At 50.4% G+C, this 21,338-nt stretch overlaps 1 protein-coding gene across 3 annotated transcripts in view; it reads right to left on the reverse strand.

The window, feature by feature from the left end:
• Window positions 1–21,338, reverse strand: part of LOC143182748 (uncharacterized) — a 29,934-nt gene that overhangs the window by 2,377 nt on the left and 6,219 nt on the right. The window contains exons 1-5 of one of the 3 annotated variants that reach the window (XM_076383940.1): window positions 12,738–12,767; window positions 8,947–9,148; window positions 8,558–8,749; window positions 7,278–7,866; window positions 6,613–6,672 (exon numbers count right to left, since the gene is read on the reverse strand). In XM_076383940.1, coding sequence (XP_076240055.1) covers window positions 6,613–6,672; window positions 7,278–7,866; window positions 8,558–8,749; window positions 8,947–9,132 — 1,027 coding nt within the window. In that variant the 5' untranslated portion in view covers window positions 9,133–9,148; window positions 12,738–12,767. Of the gene's footprint in view, window positions 1–6,612; window positions 6,673–7,277; window positions 7,867–8,557; window positions 8,750–8,946; window positions 9,149–12,737; window positions 12,768–21,338 lie in introns of those variants that run through there. The other 2 variants (XM_076383941.1, XM_076383939.1) reach the window with 2 other exon arrangements.

Here is a 21,338-nt window from a genome sequence, read left to right on the forward strand (position 1 = left end):
ACGCAAAACCACCGATCGACTGCAGTTTCCAAAGGAAGTCCTCGAAATCGCCACAATGTTGGCGTGTTTTGTTCAGCGCGTCAGATCGCACAGAGTATTAATCGGCTGCGATAATACGCCGGCCAGGGGCAGAGGAGGAAAAGAGGAACGCGCGAGGCCAATTCCTTTGCGAGAGACGTGCTGCCAGGGACTGGCGGCGGGGCTCGAAACTAAAGTGCCTCAATGAATTAAGCACCGCAACCAAGTAGACCTTCACCTTGTCTCTCCGAGCAGAGAGAGAGATGGAGCAAGAAGGAGGATCGTGTACACTTCTCGCGGAGATCACGATTCTGTCGATACCGCAAACAAGGCTTCATCGATTTCCGATCAACGCGGCAGAAAGTCCCACGATAATGGCGGCCCTAGTCGCGAACTCTCAACTTGCCACCTGGTGCGTCGGTCGCAATAAAAGGCAAACGGAGCGAGCCAAAGTCGATCGAAATCCTCGAGACGCGGCATCCGGGTTCGTCTCGACTCGTCCGTGGAGGAATAGCGGAGATACGCGGCGTTTTGGAAAATGTTGCAAAAAAAGCGCAAGATCTGAGCCACGACGGCAAATGATACAGAGCGAAAGCCCCTCTCGCTCTCCTGCTGCGCCTCTGGCCCCGCTGGCCCCTTCCTATACTCGTCCTCCCCTACTCTCTCCTCGTCTTCTTCTCTCTGTCAGACACCCGCGCTCGGTGTTGCGCAGTTTTCGAGGTCACCTCAAGTTCATCATCGATAATAGCGCAAGGCGAAAACAAGCAGCTAGACCTGGGCGTCCCCGATAAGTACACATACTACAGATAAAAAATTCCGTCGGATTTGGTTCGCGAAAACGAACTTTCGTTCGTCCTTGGCAGGCGCCGCGACCGAGCTGCGAATTGCCAGCCGCGAATCGTTCACTACCAAAACGAAACGAACCGAACCCACCAAACTGGAGACTTCGCGAAAAGAGAAAGAGCAAGTATCGTGTAAATAGACGTATGCAAGAGGAGAGAGACAGGGAAGGAGAGAAAGGGAGGAGGCTGTCACGTAAGCAACAACCAGAGAGAAGAGTTTGAACGCACTCACACTAAGGCGGAGGGGTTTGCCGACGTCGACAGATGGCAGCATGAATTCCGCGTTTCGCAAACAGAGGCCATTAGCAAACGGTTACGTAACCCCGAAATTTCTTCGCGCCGACTAGTTTCGCGAGTCCCGATATAAAATCCTTCGCCCCACCCGCCCCCGCCACGGCGCGTCGATCTTTACGCGAACAGGTTTATCGATCGCGGAGAGGGATTGTATCAGCGAAACGTCTGAATCACGGCCGAGCGATGACGTATCCATTTTTCGACCCATAGAAGCACCTTGATCTCGGGAAAACCGGCTAAGGAAATCCTCCCCCTCTCTCTGGTCGCGTGTCGATCGTGAAACTGGACCGGTCGAGCGCTTTCGCGGGCTGGAATTCGGTCGTGGCTACCGAAAAGCGTGGCAGAGAGGAAAAAACGTGGATGAGAATGGGGGACCAGCGTGTTCAGAGGCTGAAACGTCTTGTGAAATAAATATTTGCCCGATGCGCGTTGCAGCGTGCCCCCCGTACAAACAGACCAGGGGAAGAGGATAAAGTGGTCGACGACGCTCCTCGCGAGAGCCTGGTGGCCGCTATTTTTACGCGGCCGGGTTTTACAACAGGTTACCGCGGATGCAAGCGTTCGCGGAAAAAGAGCAGAAAACCGAGGACCGCGGGACGGAGAGAAAATGAGGAGAAAAAGGGGACGCTAGCGGCGGCTAGACCGCCCCCGTGTACATCGGTTTTTTTAAACAATTTCAGCCCGCTGACCGTTGCGCAAACGGACTAAGAATATCGCCTAGGCCCGGGGAAGAGAGGATTTCTTTCCTCTCTTTGCGATAATGACACATCGAAAGCGAGGAGCCGCGGGCATAGAAGCACGAGAGCGCGGCAGAATGAATAGATTTAAAATTAGACCGCGATAAACGCATCTTTCTCCCGAGTGTCGGCTCTATGCGAAACCTCTCTTGGGCACGCTCAATAAACAGCGAGGAGAGACAGAGAAACAGAGAAAGAGAGAGAGAGTGAGAGAGAGAGCGGCAGAGTAGGAGAGGCTGCTCTCGGCCTACGTGGTTGCGTAGGAAAAGAACAGCGAAGCGTCGTACTGCGTCGCTTCGGCGAAAAAGACGAGAGCCACGGTTCGGGCAATTATTTTAATTTCAAATGTCGCGCGCGAAATTGAACGTTTCGGGGAGAGAAAACAACGTTTCGGAGGCAAAAGGTCAACTCGATCGATCGTATAATTTCCATTGTTTCGCACGAGCTCTTCCTCCTCCGCGTTGATCTATAAAAACGCGTGTTTAAAGAGCAATAAAAAATGAAAAAAAAGGGAGACCTTTGGAACCGTTTGAATCTTCACAGCCAACGGCGGTTCGATCATTTCCCCGCGATTATAATACAATTCGTCGTGAAAATCGGGTCACGGAGGAAAGGTCGTTCAGATTCGAGGCGGAGTACTTGAGAGAGAGTGTTCGCGAGCGAATCCGCCAGCGAGGCCGAAATTTTTCGACGGCCCGGCGACGAATCCGCCTAGAAACCGCGCGGACTGTCGAGCATATGCTCCCAGCAGGCTATACAGATAAAAAGATTCAAACAGGGCGAGCAGAGCGGCGCACGATGAACAAAGGAGCTCCCTCGCGGCCGTTTAAGGTCGACGGTGGTCGACAAGTGGTCATACGTTATACTTTCTATCGGGCACACGATTGTTTTTTACGTAACCAGTCGCTACAAATTAAAGAGGAGCGATGAGCGCGCGAGCGTTCGTCGCCGATGAAATTTCACTTTATCGCTCGCGCTGATAACGCGCTTTCTAAAGTGATCTACGAAACTTCTAGACCTTGCTCCTCTCTTTCGATTACGCGCCCGATAACAGCCGACTCTGATGCCACTGCGAAACTATTATCGCGCGAAATCGTTTGTTGCTTCAAATCAACGGTAATACAGGGTGTCCCAGAAATTCCTATGTTTGTTTAGTACAACGGAAAATTGATTTCATAGTGGGTATTAAGATCTAAAGTTAATCGTACTTGGAACAGGGTGGAATATCACTGCCTAATGTCTGGAGTCTAGGCTTATGCAATCTACTTGCGGATTATTGATTTAGTTTAGGCCTCCAATAGATACACGAGACTGTCTCCATTATTATTCTTGATATAAGCTTTTCTATTGTGCAAAATAACGAACAAGTAGAATACCTTTTAACCGAGCGCAAGGTAGAAAAATTAATGGATCTGATAAGAGCGTTTGCTTAAAGAAGAATGAATTTGACGAGCAGGTGTTCTTTTCAATAAAGAGAAATTATGTTAACAAAAGAACCTGTAAAAAACAAAGGCTATTACCGTGTCCATTAAAGATCAATTTTGTGTTGACTACCTTCATCAAATGATTAGAGAATTGTTCAAAAAACGAGAATTTCCACGGTATCAGCTAGAAATATACCAATCTAGAGGTCACTAGGAGTCACTAGGACTACTAGACATAAAACGATATCCCCTAACTCCACAGCGAACATAGACCATCGTCGAGCAAAGAATCGTATTGTCGAGCAGCCTTTAATTTCGCCGGTTATCGTCGTTAACGAACCAGGATAGGTGGAAAGTTTCACAGGACCGACGACCCTTGGAACTATCACGACGACGCTTGAACCGCTGCCAAAATCACCGCGTTGCAATTCGGTCCGCGCGAACCGAAAAATGTCTGCTTGCGACGTAGGCACGCCTTGGGCGAGATAAAGTCGAAAAGGGGAACAGCCGAGAAACGAACGTTCGTCTGGTCTTCGAAGCAAATGACCGATTAAAATATCGATCGCGATCATCGCGGAGGAGTTTAAAAATTGAAACGGTGAAATTTTCGCGGGCATGAATCCTTTTGAACCGGTCGTCCAAACAAGCATCTATTTTTGCATCGCGCAACGCCGACGTCCTCTGCTAGCTCGCTGCGTTTCGTTGTCTGCGAGAGAAAGCCAAGGAAACGATTGAGAAAGAGAGAGGCAATGAATTTTTGGGAAGAGTCAGAGAGAAACTGCAAGCTTGGTTTGATGGTCCCAAGTCGGATAGGAGGTTCCCTCCTCTGTCCCTCCTCCGTCCCTCCCTCTCTTTCTCTGTAACTCCGAACCAGTCTGTATAATTTAATGCGTCTAATGATTCGCAGCGCGGCGTACGAACGTGTGTGGCGTACCAAGGTCGTCGTATTTTTAGTTAGGCCAATGTTTAGTTGGCCACGTTCGCTGGAGATAGGAGGACCTTGAATTTCGCGGATAACATCTGCGGTCTTATCGACGGCCCCTGATAACTTTCTCAGTACTAACCTAGTATAAGCCAGCCGTTCAAATATTAATCGCGAGGGCCGGCGGGAGGCCACACCTGAATTTACTTAACGACGCGCACTGTCAGCAGGCGACCGTTTATTAAACGCCCTCCTCCTTCGACAACAATGTTTCGGCTGGTTCGACTTTCTCAAAAATGCATCGCCTCCCACCCCAAGTCTGGCAAACGGTATTCAAAAGCCTGTGGAATATTTATAGCCATAATACCGTGGAAAACACGCGATTGCCACCATCGTCTCGAGCACCACTACCTTCGCCGTCTGGTCTAGCCGAATTATCCTTCAGCGGGGAAGGACAATCGTCCCCTCCCACCCAAGGATTCGAGCGTAGGAGCCGATCACCGTTATTAACCGTGCTTACATCGTTCACCCTTAACTCATGAAACGAGCAAAGACTTGCGGGAATTTGAAATCGTTGACAAGTCGAGATATGACCACGGCTATGCGTTGTCGGTACAGGGTCAAGAGTCGCTCAGGCGTAGCGCAAAGGAGAGTATGACAAATTTGGGCTTGACCTATCACATCCTCTTTCGTAACTGAAAACAGGGGAACGGTATGGACATCGTCGATGTGTCTCGTAACGGGGCGTTTCACGACTCTAAGTCAGATTGTAGAACCGTTGCATAGTACGTGCTGCGAGCACTCAGATTTGTGCACACGGCGACGTCTTCGGGTTACGTACAAACAAAAGGAACGTATATACGCTGCGTGTGTACGTAAGCCTATGTACGTGCGAGATATAAATATATGTAGACGATTATTCGTAAATATGAGACTGTAAGCAATGTCATAATGCCGGCGTATCGGCGGTATCGCGACAGCGGCGTGTAATTCTGTTACCAAACGTTAATGGGGGACGACGAACACTGATATACAGAGATACTTGACGACGAATTGGACAATACGAGCACGGCACGTATATGTGTATATATATATATATATATGTATATATATAGTAAGTGTATATAAATGCGTATTATTGAGTGTCGATCGTCGATCGAACGACGCTCAACCACTGTGTGTCGCGCGAAACTCAAAATAGAAGAAAAAGAAAGAAATAGCGGTTCGTGTACAAACATCGGTGTGTGTACACGGTTCTCCTGTTCGAGAACATCAGGTGTACACAAAAGAGAACAATCTGTCGCTGCATCGTTACTCGTCAACTTCTTCTGCGCCTTTCCCCGTTTCTATTTTCGCCGCGTTTTTTTTTTCTTGTTTGCGCGAGCACAGGGGATATTCTCGTTTTCCTCGGACACGACGGATACGTGTTGTTTGCAGAACGATGCCAAACCAATGGTTTTTCTCGCGCAAAACCGTCTCTACTGCCAATTAGAATGATCGCAAGCGAATTCGTCGGCCGATCGAGCGAATGTGTCTGCTGCCCTAGCATCTCCTAACCTCGATCGATGGTCCGAGAGCTAGGTAACGACCAGGAAACAACAACATTCCAAGGAGGATGTCTCGAGACTAGGAATCGTATCGATCGTCCTGCTTCGCGACGTGTTTTCGTACAGAGAGACTCGAGTCTCAAAATAGGCAAAAAATAGCAAACGATTTGTTAGACTGATCGACGACGCACAAGTATTTTTTATTGGGAGTTTGAAATGATGGAACGAGGGGCAGGGACCAGCAGACAAATTCGTTCTAACGATCGCGAATTCGTTGACAACCGCGAACCGGTTACATGACATCATGAGATGCAAAATGCAGGCGAATCGCGAGTAATGGTAACCATATAAAGGAGATGATGATTGTCGATGATTTTTTGTAAACGCATGCCAATTAGAAGAAGTTTTAATCGTCCAAGCAGACAGTAGTGCTCTTTCACCGCAACCAAATAAATTAAAAAAAATATGTATGTATATATATATGTATATATCCGGTTTTTTTGTAGTTCGTGATATTGTTAGTTTGATATAACTGCACAAGTCCTTTTTAGTTACTTTTTTTAATTAGAGCGAGACCGCGCTACACCGCAGACGATTGCGGCCACGATGTATCGACTGTCGGTGGAGAATAATGGAATATAGCGTAGAGGTAGCCTCGTTGAAATCGAAGAAACCGTGGATCGAGTCGCACTTTGGATCATGAAATCATAAAAGCGATATATCGAACCAACGGTAGAAAATGCTCCAGCAATTCTGATCTCTCTCGTACTCGAGCCAACGGTTTCAACGATTTCACCGAGGGCAGAGCTGATCGTATAACGTTCTTACCTTGCGAAGTTCCTGCCAAATCCGGTGGTTGCAACCCATGGCCCAATCCTGGAAATTTCACTATCGTCACACGTAGCAACCAACATTCTAACGCGGTGAGTAAAGCGAACGATGGCCTGTACGCAACATCGCAATTACGAGAGACTCGTCGAGGAAAAAGGGGCAAAACAAAATAAAACTGGCGACAAGTGAAACAATAATAAAATACTTGTTCGCTCCGTGTACCTTGCGCCCCCAGATACTAAATTTCCACCCCCTGAACTTGAGGACAATTGCGGGATTCTCCAAAATACCAAAATGTAGATTTCGTATCTTTTGGAATTGGTAAGTAGGAGGATATGCATATTAGGACCAGTTTGAATACTTTCCCTGAAATGTATACCCGAAGAAGAGTGTTCGATCACAATTTTCCATACATTTTCAAAACACCCAACTACGGCAACCTTCAACAGCACCTTCTATCTCAAGTGCTCTCGCCCCTAAATGCCCCCAGTGCCCCAGTAGTCTGTACTAAAATGAAACAGGAGATACAGACAAACTAAAGGATGCATCGACAAGAAAGGAAGGTCATGAAATGAACAGTGCATGATGAAGTGTCAGTGATGAGACGATCAAAAATTGGTCAATGCGTACAGGCCCACCTCGATAGGAGCTAATCGGCCTACCTGACAACGGCGTGTGCTCCGAGGCGAGGGCTGCCATGCTGAAGTTAAAGCTGCCTGGCGTGGGCGGGAAGATTTTCGTATCCGAGAGGAAGTTCGACGTGGACGTGTGCTCGGGCTCTGCTTCGTGCTCGTTACTGCTCGCGGACGCAGGCGGCCGATCGGACGCCGCGGCGCCAGAATCCGACGAGTCCTCGTTGTTGCCCGCGTTCCCGCCGTTCCCGCCCGTCAGCTCGAGCGGCTCACACTTGATCTTGTCCTCCAGGGGGCTGTTCTCCTCGTGCACGCCGTTACCCTCGACCTTGCCCGACAAATGGTTGTTCTTCACCATCGAGAAGTCCGTGGGCGTCGCGTCATTGTTGTTCAGCGGCGGCGATTGCACCCTCGATTTCTTCGTGGTCTCATCGTGAAGATCGGGCGTTCGTCTCTCGTTCCTGCGTATCTGCGCTCTGCGCTGTAGCAGGTGCTGCATAGTGGTCGGGGTCGGGGTGACTGGCGTGGGCGGCGAGCCACCCCGTGGGAAGCTCTCGTCCGATTTCTCGTGGAAAGGAAGATGATTGCCACCGGCGGCCAACGCGCGCACGTGGGACAGCTGGAGAACAGAAAATCACCGGGAACACGTAAACACTCTGAATGACGGAAGAGATTATCGAGCAGGACGGAGGGGGAACGGGATTTACGATCGTTCGCGGGTGTAAGAATGAGATTCAAATGCGTGTTTGCGCACGGTAATGCTCTTCCAAGGAAATTGCCTTGTTATTCATTGTTGCCTGTTCTTAATGCGTTTCGTGACACGTGGAGTGATTGCTTGTTCCGAGTATATTCAACTAATCGAGGTTTCTATTACCCCTATAAATCACTGAGTCCCGATCCGATATGATCCAAAATAGGAGATGAAAAATTTCGAAACATAACTTGTTTAACAACATAACAAACAAATGAAGTGCGCTACAAATCGTAAAGCAGCATTCTGAAATGTTCGGGACGAAGAGACCATCACACAGACGATTAACGAAAATTGCCTACCCGCGGGCGCGGCAGTTATCTTTGTTTGCTTGACCTATGACAATTATGGATCGGAATCAAGATGGATACCGGGTGTGCAGCGAGATAAGGCGGTCCTCGGTTGAAAGTTACGTCTCTATCAGCGATAACATGCGAAGGCATAATCAATTTCGCCGAGGTGGAAGCGCGAGGGAGCCCTGGTCGATGTGTTACATATGGCCGGCGTGCGCTCGGGCGAACGACCAAGTCGTCGGAGGCGCGCGATTAAAGTGGCTTACCTCGTCCCTGTCCGTTTGGTCCGCCTGTTGCGTAAGCCCCGATACCCTGAGGACCTCGGCGGTCTTCAGGAAACTGCTGAGGGAACGCTGGTGGACGTTCACTTCCCCGTGATAGATGAACTCGACCAGCGCGTGCAAGTCGCTGAACGCTACGTCCTGAAGTACTATCACCGGGTGTTTACACGGCGTGCTCTGCAAAAAGGGGGCGGCAGAAGGGGTGGAACAGAAGAGATACGTTCTCGCATTAGTTGAAACGTCGACGTAGCACGCTCGACGATCATGCATCGAGCTGATTTTCAAGGGAGGGCTCGGTGGAGGGAGGAAAGAGGAAAAAGACACAACACGGAGAGAAGAGAGACGAAAGGGGGGGAAAGGAAACGGACTCTTACCTTGAGCAACTCTCTGAAGTAGGGGCTGCAGGCGGAAAGTACGACTCGGTGCGCTTTGAGGCTCTTGCCATCGCAGGCCAGTGTGACGTCCACGAAATCCTCATCGTCCCTCAGGTTCTCAAACGCCGACGTGATGCTGCTTTGGTAATTGTTCCATCGCAGGCAAAAGTGTTGCGTATCTACCATCGTTATATCTATTCACCTATAATCAGAAATAATGTACGCTATTTAAACCTGTGCCGACTCGGACCGCTTATCTTATCGCTCAATAAAATATTGTGCCCCGCCGGGCGCTTGAAATCAAGGAACCGTTTCTCTATTCTTTCTCTTCGCTCTTACGCTTTCTCTCAATCGGTGAAATCTCGTCTTGGTAGTGCGTGGGGAGAAGTGCGACGAAATGGGGAAAGTCCCGAAAATATTTTCTAGTTGCACGATAAACTGGCGGGTCGATAAGCTTAAAAACCGATAATTTCTCGATAACCATCGCATCGTTTCGAAATGACAAAAAATAAAGCACTGTTGCAACGCCGGTGTGCACCGCTCCGCGAATGTACTCAGGCTTGGGTTCGATCGCGATAGAGAGGCAAGAAAGGGGAAGGAGACGCAATCGAAATTCGTCTAGTTGGTAAACAATGATCGAAGGTTACGTAATGCCCCGATATCGTGCTAATATTTCGCCTTTGGTGCTTGCCATAGGTGTTCCATTAGAACAGATGTTAATTCGTTGGACGACGCCGCAACCAGAACTTATATAATCCCGTGAATTATTATAATACGCAGATTCGGCCGAAGGCGACGGACAAAGTGGACCGAGCACAGTCGCGCGGCGAACATATGTTATTAATTCCGACGGAATAAAAATACGAGGGCCGTAGCTGCGTTCCTCTCGGCCTCGCCGAAGCGACACCTCCGAGTTTCGCGGTGTATTTTTACGTGTGCCATCAGGGAACGACCAAGGCGAGATCTCGTTGCGGCGAGAAGGCGGCGAGAAGGCGGCGAGAAGGCGGCTCGCGGAGTTCTCGCGAGCGAACAGGCGCGAAGGAAACGACGGGCGGCTCGTTACCGCTGGAAAAGCCAAACGAATGGAAATCAGGTCGGGTGACGTTGAAACCCGTACGAACGGCTAATAAAAATCGCGCGAGTGCAACATCGTAAAAATAGACGCAGAAGGATTACACGCTACTTGTCTCCTCTCCTTTCGCTTTCTTTTTCCCTTTTTATTTGTGCGCCATACAAGAAAATTAGGTCGGCAGGCTGGAGCGTAGCCAGAACGTACGATTAAATAATTCTCTCCGCCACTTATAAAAGCGCAACCAGTTAAATGTATGCTGATAGTGTTATCTTAGCGAAATGATAAAAAAAGAAAGAAGAAACGATCTTAAAACAAATTTACAGTGCTCTCTGGTTGGTCGCGGTCACGCATATGTGATAGTAAAAAGCTACACGACACGCAACTGGAACCGTCGATGTGTGCGAGGCGAATGGAATTAACGATCGCCGATTGTCTTCTCCTCTTCTTTCTTTTTTCTCCTCTTTCCTTAACTATGTATTCTGTAACGCGTTGTTTACGATAAGAAGCCAGCATGGATGGATAGCGTGTACTATTTTATAACGTCTCCGTTGATAATCAGTATCGCCGATTCGTAAGGTATTTTTACGCTCGTCGTCGACCACTCGAGAAGAAAAATAGTAATTAAAGTAGAGACGCGCGCGTGATGCGAGGGGCCAGGGAGCGCAGGGACACGGGGACGATGGATGTATTTACCCAAACGCATATTTCGGTTATGTTCGAACGATTATCGTGACAGTGACGTTCCGTCCAAAAACCGGCTGCAGGACAGAGACAGAAAACAAGTTTCTCTTTCGATTACTCGTTTATCATAAGCCGCGGTGCGATTCGGAAACTGTTTTCAGGCTCTTTTAGGTTCGCTATCGCGTACTGCTAAATTTATATGTGACGAATTCGCGATAAGTTTCGCAGCCTCGTGAAAATTCTGGCCCGAAACGATTCGATAATAGAGCCCGTCGACTATCCAGGGGACACAACACGCGACAGTAAAAGGAAAGTCGACTTTATTTACAAACGTACATACGTATATTCCAGCGTGTGTGACGAGACAGATCCAAAAAGAAAAACAGAATGGAGCGATTTTTCTGTTTTCCTCTACCTCGAGGGACATCGCGTCGCACACGACAGAAAAATTTCGCGGAAATTATACGGCGAGACGCGGAGGAACGAGCACGCGAATTCCTCGGCGACACCAGAGGCAAGACGATCGAATCCATTTCTCAAAGAACGTGAACGATTTACCTTTTCCTTTCGATCGCGGCTAAAACGGCTGCTTTTCGTATTTCTAAGGCACATTCACCACCACACTATACAGCGCGTAATCACAGTCGGAAAAAAGCGGATGCGTTATCGCGAAAGCACACCTATCACTCGTCATGCCGCGTAAGCTAATGACCGTAACCACACAATGTGCTGAATCGAAACGGTCCGCGTGCGTGTTTTATCTCCACAACGCCACCTCGCAAAAAAGTGCGCACTTCACAAGTTCGCGAATAAGTCCCCTACACTCGGCCAGTAGTGCTGTCGCTGTCTCATGCCGGATAGTCATATTCATCGGCGGCTCCGAGGATCGACGCGCGTCGCTCGATCCGCACACACCCGCGACCAGCTCCTCTCTTCGTCCGTGCCGCGATCTTCGCGTGGAAAATCGGCCAGAGCGTTATTATCGATCGATTAGAATCGAACAGGAGTAGGACTGGCGAGCGTAGCCGCGGCTCCGTTACTTGCCGCCGATAGATCGCTGGCAAGGATACTCGGGGCCCTCCCGGAAGGAAATCCGCGTGCGGTTTTGCTCGTGGCTCGACGCGTACGCGGTCCGAGAGGGAGGAAACGGCCTTTGGGAGGGAGAGGGCCGACACAAATCTGCGCCTTTCCCGCTTTCTTTGGCACGGGCCGCGCGATTCGCCGATTCGCCGATTCGCCGATCCGCCGATTCGCTCGCGTCGATCGAGGGAATCGCGACGAGGATGGATCACATGTCGCGCGCGCGGCGCCACCAGAGAGCAACGAACCAACGGAACGATTCGACGAACAGTAATGAGCGAGAACGACGACCAGCGACCACCACTGTGCGTCAAGAGAGCAGCCGAGAAGCGGAAACGCGCGACACGATCGCCGCGCGCGCGGACCACGCCGAGATGCCGGTCTCTGCACCAGAGGAACGATCAGTTGGTTTCGACTCCACGCTGGTGGCCTCTTTCTCCGTGGCCCGAGCGTACTAACCCCCGAAACGTCACGTCACGACTGTGCGGCTGTGTGCCGTCGTCGACGACGCGGGCGTACGTCGCGGCGCGGCAGCGAGGCCGCACGAAAACGTACGAAAAGCCGGCGATCGCCGGTTAGAAGAGCGAGAACGAACGACAGAAGGGAGAGAGAGGGTCGTGTTACCGTCTGACGGAGAGTAAGAGGAGACCTACACAGAGAGAACGCGTACACGGGCCATGTACGTGAAGGAGACGCAGAAAGACGGAGAGGAGGCGCGCACCATCCGAGAGGGAGGAAAAAAGAGAGCGGGAGAGAGCGGGAGAGAACGAGAGGGAGCCGAGAGGACACCAGCGGATTTCGTGGAGAAAGGGAGAAGGAACGCCGACACTGCCTCGTCTCGAATCTTCGCCAAGGAGGGGGAGGATCGAATTTTCTTCTCCTTCGACTGGGCGAAGATTGGGTCGCGAGGAAAACCGGAAGGAGTTCCCTACGCTTGGAGGAAGGTAACGAGGTTTACCTTGCGGCACCTGTCAGACGCTCACGTGCGTTCCTCCTCCTGCCGTCTCCGCCTCGATTTCACGCGGCTCAGAGAAGCATCCCCCTTGCGGTTAGCTTCTCTCGTTTCCTCGTCGGTCCTTCGCGAAGGATTCACGAGGCGTCTTCGGAGGCAGACAATCTTTCTCTCGATATCTCACACTGTCACGCGTAGACGTTCGATCCGCGCGAGAGGAGAGAAGAGGGTGGACAGGGCCAAGGAGCGCGAGCCTCGAAGGGTTCGGTCTCCTCCGACGATCCAACGCCCAGGGAAGAAAGGAGAAACGGAGCTTTCGGCGTCCTCAATTCGTCATACGCGTCCCTTCGCCCCTCCACTGTTCAGCGTTCCCGCGAAATACGAAAACGCCGGGCCGCGGCACGCGCGGGAATTTCGAACCGCGTCTCTCACGCACCACCTACCCACCTAAGCCACGTGTTTCTCCCGTTCGGGATGCGAGCAGTCACCGTGACGCAAATTGCCGCGCGCTTCGGAATGCAACGGCTCTCTCTGCGAGTACTCCGTACGCACACACTCGAGTACACCACTACTACCACCACTGCCACCACTGCCACCACCACCACCACCACCACCACCACCACCACCACCACCACCACGACCACCACCGCCCGCCGCCGTCGTCGTCGTCGTCACCGCCACCAACACCACTATCGAAGCGCGAGCGTATCGCGTGGACACGAGAGCCGACGAGTTAGCCGGGAGTGTGGAGACACCGGGCAGCCCGTTGACACGTCGAGGAACAAAGTCACTGTCACGGCGGCGCAACACGTTCCCCACTGGGCGCGCGTCAGAGAGGGAGGAGCCCTCGCGGCGAGGGTGTACCAGAGGGAGAGAGAAGGAGAGAGAGAGAGAGAGAGGTACGCGTGAACGAGCGTAAAAGGTAGAAACCGTAAGCACGCGTGTCGGCGTCGGTGTCGCGCGTCGTGTCACGACGACACCACGAGAGCCACACGAGAACCGGCGAAGAGTACGGACTGCAGCTCCGAGTCTGGTTAGGACTAGCACACGCGGGGGGAACGCCGCCCGCCTGGCCGCCGTTATTCTTTATCGGAGCATGAGACATCTGTCGTAATAAGTGCGGACTAAAAAATAGTGCGTACGCAGGGAGAGAGAGCGAGAACCGAGGGGCAGGGAAGGAAAGAGAGGAGAGCCCGTGGCGCCATAGTGGGGAGAGCTTTATGCCTGTGGCCGCATCGGCCGTGCCTCCCCTTTCACCCCGCCACTCGGCCGACCTCTCTTTTCTCTCCTCTCCTCTCTCCTTCCCTACCCCCTTCCTCTCTCTCCTGATCCCCCCCTCGCAACAGGCCCACCCGCTTCATCCGTTAACCCGCGAGACGAAAATGCGCAAAGCTAACGACTTCCAATTAAAAGCGCTCGAGTTGGAATTTTTGAGGCGCCACCGCGGTCTACTACGCACACGATCCCTTATGATGTTGGGATTGATCGTCGTCTATGAGGATCTGGATATATGCTGACGCTTCGACGTTACTATGACGCAGTTCCGAGTGTGCTGGAGGGACTGGCTTTTTCAGCGAAACTGTTTCGTGCCTCGATTGCTGTTTCGGTTATGCTCACTCGGGGCTATGTTCGGTTAATCCATTACCTACCACGGTGTCCATTGGGGAATCGAGGTTTTCTATATAACAACAGTTGATATTAACAGCTACATGCCTATCTCTGACAATGTGCTATTACGTAGAAGAGGATTTCAAGAGGTATTCGAATAGCTCACTTCACGGTGGCGGGTCGATGTATCGAGTAATAGAGGTTTAGAACGCGATTTTCAAATTGCTTTTAGATGAAAATAGTACGTGGATTCCAAAGTGGACAATTCGAGGTAAATATGCTCGTTTCTGGCCAGAAACTCCAGCGGCCACTAATAATTTGCCTCTTTTCCTTTTCGTCCGCTTCTGCACGTGCAGTACCATTGCACAAATGGTCACAGGTTGTCGCTACCACGCTTCAGACGCAATTTTCGTTCGCATCATCTCGTCCCACTGTCAGTGATACACCTATTTGTAAAGGAGACATTGTTCATTTTGGGGCTATCGCCCGAGAGTCTAGACATTGTTTACAGATTGCATTCCACTTAAGAAAGGAGCCATTGATAGAGTTCGATGACGGCTGACACTACGTCACGTTGCCTAAACATTGACACTAGAGTGTCCTAAGTTCTTGACGTGGGAGGTGACGAAAAGTGGGCTCAGCAGATATTTTCCAGAAGACACTGCTGTGTTCTTAGAGGTGTCACGATACTGTAGTTTATATAACTAAGGAACAGCATAAGCAATCTATCTCTTAATGACGTGGCAAGAGAAAGACTTGAAATCTGTATAAATGTAGGAAAGCCATCGAGAGCATCATGCAGGACAAAAGAATATTCCTGTCATTTAGTATTCACGAAGCTGAAGATCCCTTAACCGACTCAAGAAACACAAGGAATGAAGGAATACAAAATTTCCGACGGCCTCGCCACTGAACTCCCTCATAATCGTTCGGCGGCGTTCGAACGAGTCGCAGGGAGGAAAACGGCCGAGGTCTCTAGCCATTTCATCCATCTATTCGGCGGTCGGCCTGTCTCGCGATCCCTTCTGCCATCCTGCTCCTGCCTAAGCTCGCGCCCGCAGCTACTATCCCCTCCGCCTGTGCTGTAGGCGACCCCACTCGATTCGCCCCTCAAAAAATCATTACGCCCTTCCGCGGGCTGCGCATGAACGCGGTTTTAATTCGCTACTAGAAAAGTAAAATGTAAACGCCGCTGGATGAGAGGGACGCTGGAGGGGGGACGCGGGTGGGTCGGAGCCGGGGGAGAGTCGGTGCGCGCTTAGGAAGGGCAAGGGGGATGGCGATGAAACGGGGGTTAGAAGGGCAGAGGGGTGAACGAAATAGAGAGAGAAAGAAAAAGGAGGTGGCGGAGGAGGAAAAAGCGAGAAAGCTCCAGAGAGAAGAAGGAGAGAGAAGGGCGGAGAGGGAGAAGCGAAGTTTCGCGGACGTAGTCGAGGACGAGACGAACGAGGACGAGGAACGCGACGCAACTGTGAGAGCGCGACGTAGGACAGATCCTTTTTCCACCGACGCGACAGGAAGAGCAGTATCAGCCGGAGAGGGAGCGAGAAAAGAGAGGACAGAGCGACGGAGGGAGCGGGGTGAGAGGAGGATACGCTCCCCTACTTCTCTAGGGGTTCCATTGTAATATTTATTGATTGGATTCCTAGGAGCTAAAGCTGAGGGCTGTGGCACCTATATGCCTCGCGTAGATCGCCTAGAAACGTTTCCTTTCCTCCGCCAACGACCCATTTGCCCCGCAATTCTGTCTGCTCTTCGTATCGAGGTGCATCCTCGTTGACCTTGGTCGAAATAATTCACTGCGAATCGCCCCGAGCGGGATTCCACGTCCGCGAGGTGCGAAATAAATTCGCAGCGTAAATACTCGATACCCGCGTATTCCCGATCGTTGATCCCTCGAAAATAAAAAAATGAAAAAAAAAATACCAGTGTATCCTTTTAATCCCATTCGTGCAAAAATTAATTCGGCCGTGTAAAATATCTCTAAACGAAACGTTTATCGTGTCGTGTTCGCGCGATTGCGTCTGCGAAAAAAAAAGAGCGAGAGGAGAAAAAAGTCGGCCGTCCGAACGCGATGAATCACGCGGCTCGCACTCCATTTTCCCCGGCTTAGAGGCAGCGAACGGGATCCGCTGCGCAAAACCCGTCTCTGCCTCTGTTTCATTTTTGCAAACGCCAATTGAACCAGGCGGCGAGGTGGCAGCGATCAAACGATCTAGAAAAGGAGGTCCCCTTAACTGCGTCGTCGTCGTTGCTATTCTCATTCAACGGCGCGCCATTCAGAGAACACAGATACATCGTGTCGTCCTTCTTTCATCCCCTTCCCCTCGTCGACCGCGGGTGTCTATCGGCGAGCGATACATTCAACGGCGCGTTTCCTATGGTACACACGACGCGACGGTGACTCTATGAGTCAGTTGCCCTTGAAACGTGCATATTCAGGATGCCACGTCGCTTCCCGTACACCTCCGTGTTTGCAGAATCGAGGCTACGGCTGAAAAATTAATGGGCCAACGGGGGACAGGGAAGAGGGAAGTCAGTTCCCGCGACCAGTTTTAGACGAGCTTCAGCGAACCGCGGCGGCCCAGGAATAAGTGTACTCGCGCAATAACGAGAGCGCCCGTCTCGTGAGTGTTCTAGAAATTGCAGATGTTTCCGCGGAGCTGCGGCTCCACCTGCGTTAGATTCGATCAAGCGACACCCCTCGATCCTCTCCGTGCAAAGTTGCAGGTGCCTGATCCTTCGTCATGGTTCCAAAGTCGAGTGGGAGACGAGCGAAATTTTCCGAAGGCGATCGATGAAATTGCGACATTATTTATACTGTCCCCCTTCGGCCGTCTTGAAATATGAAGGGAGCAATATTTTCAGCTCGTTCGATGTCGTTTCGACGCATGGTCGAGGGTAATTGGGTCGAAAGCGGAGGAAGCGGGTAACCTCGGTCACGGAACACTCGGATAGTTTAATTCCAATCGGTTTCACGGTAATCTAAAAGCGGTACACATCACCTGGCCGGTGTGTGCCGCTGTTCCGAGTTCAAGGCTAGCTATCACGGAACACTGGACCAAGACATTCCTACCCCGTACCCACCCCTACTACCTTACCTTCCCTCCAGCTCGCTCACACGCACTGCCAACTCCCCACCAACCCTACATCACGAGTCTACTCCTCCATCGACCACCCCTCTCTGTTCTCAGCACCCTGTTCGTCTAAGTAACGAGATATACGAAATCGTTTCACGCTGTTCTTTGAAAGAAGGCGTTTGTCTGAAAGTGTTAAAAATGTTCAAATACCGTGGATCCTGCGGTTAAAGAGAAAGCTACTCGGCCAATCGTTCTCGCTTTTCACTGTTCACAGTTTCTCCCCGATACTCTCTCGAGAAACCGGAAATCGTTGAAGCGACTGCTCGAGGATCCTTTCAAGCAGATGGCTTTCGAGCCGAAGCGCTACGGGGTTTTCAATGTTCCCCGTCGACCGGCGACGTTGGACCAATTAATGAAAATCTAAGGCATAGACGAGGGAAGATCGTTTGTCCGTGGCCGTGGTGCCAGGTACGCGCAGAAGGAAGCCTCAAAACCGGGCTTTTTCGGCAGTTTTGAGGGTCGGGGGCGCAGGCGTGCTCATTAAGCCAGGCGCACCTGCCGGTTAACGCGCTCGCCAACGACTGCCGCATGAATTCGTCCCAATAGACAGAAACTGCAGCGATAAAGAATATCATCCTCTTTAGGCAGCGAGCATACGCGCGTCCTAAATGCACTCTACACACGCGACGGGGGCTTCCGCGGGGGGTGAGGCAGAGCCAAAGAATATGCGGGGTCTGAGCTCTTTCTCTCTCCCCCTCTCTTTTTCTCTCCTGCTCTCTCCTGCTCTCTCCTGCTCTCTCCTCGTGTGGCTGCATCGTACGTGCCCTCTCCACCTTTTTCCATCCCCCCTCCCCGCCACTCCCCGACGCCCGTCACCTCCCTCGTTCCTCATCCCTCGCCGTCCCTCGGCCAGTGTGTTTCGTTCGAACCGGTACCCTTTCCCTCCCCCTCCTCTCCCCTTCTGCATTCGCAAACATTTGGCGGCCGTTGACCTCGAACGGGCTAATCCGCCGACAGCCAAACAACCAATTATTTCTTTTCGCTGGTATAGAGCCGTGCCACCGGCCCGATACACGCCAAGCGCGAAACGTGGGAATGTGCTCGGGGGACGAAGGGGGGCCACGGCGATGCCACCGACGCGCGTTAGGTGAGAATCGCTCGGTCAATTTCCTGTAACGCCCTGCCACCGATTCTCTCGCCCCGTCGAGCAGTTCGCAGGCTTAGGAGAGACCACCTTTCCTTTTTCTTTTTTCTTTTTCGCGCCTGATCCAGCACCGAGAGCGAGGATGAATGGCGAAACACGGGGGCCAATGTTTGCCTGGCCCAAAATAGCTGCGAGTATCATCGACGGATTAGTCACCAGGTTCGTTCTTCGCTAGCCTCAGCGGAATTGATTTCTTATGCGCTGTGCATCGGTGTTTTCTGACATCGACACACACAGGGGAAATTTATTCAAAGTCAATGCTGGAGATCTGTTTTGGAGGCTTCGAGAGCGAAGTATCGAATGAGAAATCTGTGATGTAGTTTGTACCTTCAGGTTTGTGGTTCTGAGAAATGGTACAGTCTTAGTCCTGTAGGAAGTTCTAAGGATGATAAAGAGACGAGACAATTGTCGAAGAAACGCTAGAAAAATCGCGTGAGGGACCTGGCGTTTGGAAGGGCCGCGCGGTCTCCTTGTCTGCCTAGTAATAGACGTGCACTACTTGCACCGCGGTCTAGCGCGTGTCTATTCCGATACCGTCCTGTTCCACTGCAACTACGGTTAACTATCGCTGCACTTGAACTACTGCATCACCGTCGCAGATGGAGCGGTCCCGCTTCTACTACTTCGACGTAGTTGAATTCACGCCTGTGTGAATTTAATGCGATTTTCTGCTACTTTCGATCAGTTTATAGAAAATAAGTAATTACATAATTTAAGCCATTCGAGGAGAAATTGTATGGGAAATTAGAAACAAAACTATTTTCAATTAGATTTTCTATTTAGTTTTACAGTAATCCTGGTCTCCTATTAATGGCAATATAAATTTGGAACTTACTCGAAATACTGAAATGAAAATCGTTCATTTTTAGACGGTGTAAACTATCTTCTATTTTAAGTTCCATTATTTGTTGTAAATAATACAGACTAAACAGTTCAGAAAATTCAGACGTCATTTAACCAAAATGACGAAAAGTTTAAGCAAAAATACGTGCTTGATCGATCGAATTAACCCCATTCCAGGGAAATTTTAGAGCAACCGACATTCTATCTCTGAAAATTTGTGTTCAAACCGTCTTGCTTTTCCGAGAGTGTCCGCAAGTCGCGTGTCGACCCACTTTCCCATCAGAACCCCGATATTAATTGAGATACGATGATCCAACGAATATATTTCCGTCGAATGTGTCCCCCGGCATATAAATACTGAAAATGGGTCAGCGACTGTATTTTTAATTGTGCCGCAGACGTACACGTAGACAGTATGCATCTGTCACCGCAGTCAGTCATCACGAGTATCGTCGATCGAACGACTCGGAACGGCTAATCCTCGGCCAAAGGTTTCGACAGCCACGAAAACAATTTTCATAAGATTGTGGAAGTCAAAGGTAGTCCCGGAGAACCCGTTACTTCTCAACAGATCGATTAACGCAGTGCTGTCCACCAGTGGGGCCCCTGACGCCATTCTGTCCCCCCTCTGCATGTTATGCCTCGTCAGTGTAACTCATACATGCGCAATACTATAGTGGGGGAAGTCGATCTACTAACAAGTACTCCCGTGCACGACTCAGAATTAACAAGGTCCAACGCGAACGAGAAAAAAGACCGTCGAAATTTTTTTTTCCCCAAATGACGCGTATGCGCGTCGGCTCGCTGCAGACGCGAGTAGACGGGCCAACGAGCGAGTTAAACGCGAGAACGCGGCGACATTTTTTCATCGAGGCGATCGTGGGTGCGCATGTGCACATATGCGCGTTACACGCAGACGAGAAACAAAGAAGCAACGAAAGAGCCGCTCGCATAAATACCCGGGGCCCGGTCTCCTCGTGCACAGGCCTATACCCTCTTCGCGGTAACTCCGTTCTCCACGACTCGTCATGATCAGCTGTGCCAGCGGAATTTTAAGTTGTCCATTGTTTCCCTCTAATTCGGCAGCGGCCAGCCACAATACGCGATGGATACTGTTACCTTAACGATATGCGCGCGGTACTAATTAATCGGGATTCCATGCAACATCCGGCCGCTTTCGCGCTTGGAAAGAGTATCTGCCTGGTAAAACGCAGAACGACCATTCGCGGAACGCGTCAACCTTGACGCTCTTTTGCAAACATTTCCGTGACGTTCTCGTACCACTTAGAGGAACAAAAATATGTAGTCCCTGGCGAGGAGGCGCGAATTTGTTCGCGTTGCCATTCGAGAGCTAACGTTTTTGCACGGTTAGAGGCCGAATAGTGTCGACGGTGGGCCGGGGTCCTTGAAACTTCCGGTCTGGGGGGCCGAGTTACGCCATTACTCGACTTCTACAGTCGTTGCAGGCGTCTTGCAGATGATGCTTTTGAAGCAGGATTTTGACAAACTTGAATGTTTGAAAATTTGAAAGTTTGAAAATTTGAAAGTTTGAAAGTTTGAAAGTTTGAAAATTTGAAAGTTTGAAAATTTGAAAGTTCGGAAATTTGAAAATTTAAAAATTCAAAAGTTTGAAACCTTTTTCTTAGAAATTAATAAAACTTTTAAGAGGAATTTGTGGAACTGTCACTTTTAATGTAATTAATCGACACAGCTGTAGCTTCTTATTAATATTAACGAAGCTATGATTTTAAACTGGTCCACAGCTGGAAATCAACGCTAGACACCTTAAAATTTAACTGAGACACTGGATTCGAATGGTTATTATAATATCAAGCTTTTCCATTGAAAAGCAGACGTGTTCAAAAATTTAGT

Source organism: Calliopsis andreniformis, chromosome 9 (assembly GCF_051401765.1).
Source record: "Calliopsis andreniformis isolate RMS-2024a chromosome 9, iyCalAndr_principal, whole genome shotgun sequence".
NCBI classification, from domain to species: domain Eukaryota; kingdom Metazoa; phylum Arthropoda; class Insecta; order Hymenoptera; family Andrenidae; genus Calliopsis; species Calliopsis andreniformis.